The 3,212-nt window shown below is 38.6% G+C and overlaps 1 protein-coding gene across 1 annotated transcript; it reads left to right on the top strand.

The window, feature by feature from the left end:
- Positions 1 to 1,320: 1,320 nt before the first annotated feature.
- On the top strand, positions 1,321 to 2,961 carry LOC122305271 (auxin-induced protein 22D-like). Its single transcript, XM_043117667.1, has 4 exons — positions 1,321 to 1,785; positions 1,890 to 2,095; positions 2,206 to 2,305; positions 2,500 to 2,961. The coding sequence occupies exons 1-4, from the start codon at positions 1,520 to 1,522 to the stop codon at positions 2,570 to 2,572; spliced, it is 645 nt and encodes a 214-aa protein (XP_042973601.1). The 5' UTR covers positions 1,321 to 1,519; the 3' UTR covers positions 2,573 to 2,961.
- Positions 2,962 to 3,212: the final 251 nt, after the last annotated feature.

Here is a 3,212-nt window from a genome sequence, read left to right as displayed (position 1 = left end):
ATCAGCTTTGATCAGCATGTAAGTGAAACAGAGAACATGTCTTCCACTCCAAAAAACTGATCTTATCAGATATGATCAGAAATATAAATTGACAAGTGAAGTCGACTCATTGATCCATGCATGCATGTAATTATATTTTATATATATATATTTATATATTTATATATTCTTAAGGACGAGAAGCACCCATCCTTCATTTTCCATAAGTTAATGTCTTAAAATGAAACTTGTAGCTAGATTTATACTGAATGATAGAGCAGCTAGCTGCTTATTACAATATATAATAACAATGACTTTTCCACGCACACATTAATGTGACTTTTCCACGCACATCAATATTGAGAGGGCAAATCCCGGGTTGATCCATCAGCGACCATCACCCAAACTCTCTGAAGTGACAATCAAATTCATGAGCTACCACAGCATGCAATATTGTACCAACGATTATTAATTATGGTTTTGTTTACACATTACATGACAATATTCAGCAATATTTAATTATTAGTATATTGTATATATATGCTCGATCAATTCCTGGACCACGTACAATTTTGTTGACCGGCCAGGCGGCCAGGTTCAGTTTATCAGTACTCTTCGCTAGCTAGGACCATCGATTAAATGCAAACCTAATTAATTACGATATTTATGTTTTGAAAAGAAATGGTTGGTTATAAATTCTGATGACCATTAATATACATCATGCTTTTAAAGAGAATTATATATGTGTATCATGTATAATGTACATATACGTATGTATGTATAGACATGATATCTTATGTACGTACTATTTATTTATGATCGTCTTGTGTCAACTACCATACACATATGACAGTACTTATGGTTAGGTGAGTGAGTACGAACCGATCGAAGGTAGAGAGAGACCGCGCGCGGATCGAGACCCTTGATCCATGGAAAAGAAAAATTAAACAAATTAATATAATTAATATTCAGAAAATTTAAGTTATGTGCATGCATGGGAGATGATCATGAGGGATGATGATCATCTGACTATGCCACATGCATGAATGAATCCCGCAATATGTCATGCACCCCCTACATACCTCATGGCAATGCCTTGCAATCAAAGACATCCACGTGGGACCCCTTACTATCACATGGGTTTGTTTCTCTCCATCCCCGTGATCCAACGCTGCTCCTCAAACAGCTCATCCTAGAACCCCTCATCTCACCCGTCAATTCCTGGTCCACTGCCTTTAATAGCGTCGGCCGAGCTTGTCCCTCCCTTGTCCCCCTCCCATTGAGCACCATAGTCCACGGTGCCTCTCAACAGAATAAAGTCACTTGGATATTGTCCCTCACTATTGACCCTATAAAATTCTCAGTGCTTTCTTTCACATCTTTCTCACCAACACAAGCTTCATGCTTCTCTCATCAACTGGGCAATATCAGATCGAGTTCACCAACAACAATCCGATCTCTTTGAGCGCATGCAAAGTGATCTCTTTGTCAAGGTGTTCAAGTCGTAGTACTTGGGGTTTTGAATAATTGTGTAGCAAAAATGGAAAAGTCGGTGAATTATGGGGACCATGATGATCTAAATCTTGAGGCGACTGAGTTGAGATTAGGGTTGCCCGGGATTAGTAGTAGCAGTGATATTGGGTATGAGAAACAATCATCATCTGCTAGTACTGTAGTAGTGGTGAGAAATAATAAGAGAGCTTCACCAGAGGGAATCATGACCCAGGAGTCTAGTACCAAGAGCAATTCCAGCGTTTCTGATGCTAGAAATGTTGGCCCAGATAGTCATCATCAGCCTCTAGCCAAGTGAGTAAGCTGTTTGGCAAAAAAGTTAGATTGGTTATATATACAAATAATGTATAGCTACTGACTTTATATATGTGTGTGTGTTGGTTGATGCATGATGGCAGGGCACAAGTAGTGGGGTGGCCACCGATTCGGTCTTTCAGAAGAAACAGCTTCCAACAAAAGAAAACTGATCAGGGAGATGGTGCAGGGATGTACGTGAAAGTAAGCATGGATGGAGCTCCTTATCTGAGGAAGGTTGATCTCAAGGTGTACAAGAGCTACCCAGAACTCCTCACGGCCTTGGAAAATATGTTCAAGTTCACCATAGGTAAGATTTCATTCCTCTGCTACTACTACAATGATCATGATTACGATGATGAGAGTGATTAAACATTGTGTATTAATTTTCTAACTATGTATGCTGCAATTAATTATCAGGTGAGTATTCAGAAAGGGAAGGCTACAATGGATCTGAATATGCTCCCACTTATGAAGACAAAGATGGTGACTGGATGTTGGTTGGAGATGTTCCATGGGAGTAAGTTCTTCTCTTCATGATCTCCCTGATGATCTCTTTCTCCTTTTAAATGACCAAAATGCTTCTTGCTTTATGCTAAAAACTCCTCCCTATTTCACTTGAAGGCCGGCTTTCTCTACAAGTCTCTCTATTAATGACAAGCGTGATCTCTATATCCTTATCCAAGCTGACAAAGTTGTTTCTTCTTACTGCAGTATGTTCATTTTCTCCTGTAAGAGGCTGAGAATCATGAAAGGATCAGAAGCTAGAGGCTTGGGTTGTCTATGAAAACCCACGAGAGACAACTACCAGAAAACACGTTAAGGCGACTTTAGACATGGAATCTTTTGGCATGAGTTCTGACAGGACACAATATATATTTGTCAGATTCCATAATTCTTGTTTCCTCACTCAGTGCTGGTTTAAGCCTTTAAGAGTCTAGTCCATTGTCAGCTCTTGAGAACCAATACTTGCATACGGGAAAGCTTGGAAAAAAGGAAAAAAAGAAGAAGAGATCAGAAACAAAATACAGTACTACTAGTTGATATCCAACTGTACAGAGGATAAAATGCGGTCCATATTGTCCCAAGATATATATGTGCTACAGCTAGCCTACATATGTATTAGTAAGATATAGAAGGCTACAAATACAACATTTTTCTTCAAGTTTGTCGTTCCTCTTATCATGTCTCTAAATTCTGAGTTTTCTTATATATTAATTGGTAATTTTATGTGCTGCTAATTAATCATGTTATGCATGCGTACCGTGCATCGAATTGAGATCCGAAAAGGGTTATATATATAGTGGGTGATATGCATGACCGATTCCATTTGACACGAGGATAGATCAATTTATTGTAAGAGTTTTATTTAAATTTTTTGTCCCACACACACATCTTAGTGCATGTTTGGAATTGCAGGGAGAAAT

The sequence above is a fragment of the Carya illinoinensis genome, chromosome 3 (genome assembly GCF_018687715.1).
Source record: "Carya illinoinensis cultivar Pawnee chromosome 3, C.illinoinensisPawnee_v1, whole genome shotgun sequence".
Taxonomy (NCBI): domain Eukaryota; kingdom Viridiplantae; phylum Streptophyta; class Magnoliopsida; order Fagales; family Juglandaceae; genus Carya; species Carya illinoinensis.
The sequence above is the reverse complement of the archived record's forward strand: the minus strand, read 5'-3'. Positions and strand labels throughout refer to the sequence as shown.

What these genes read in the sequence shown, in the direction of transcription:
- LOC122305271 (XM_043117667.1), top strand. Translation starts at nt 1,520, where the DNA reads ATGGAAAAGTCGGTGAATTATGGGGACCATGATGATCTAAATCTTGAG. An exon ending in TATGTTCAAGTTCACCATAG is followed by an intron (nt 2,096 to 2,205) that starts GTAAGATTTCAT and finishes ATTAATTATCAG; the next exon opens with GTGAGTATTCAGAAAGGGAA. An exon ending in GTTGGAGATGTTCCATGGGA is followed by an intron (nt 2,306 to 2,499) that starts GTAAGTTCTTCT and finishes TTCTTACTGCAG; the next exon opens with TATGTTCATTTTCTCCTGTA.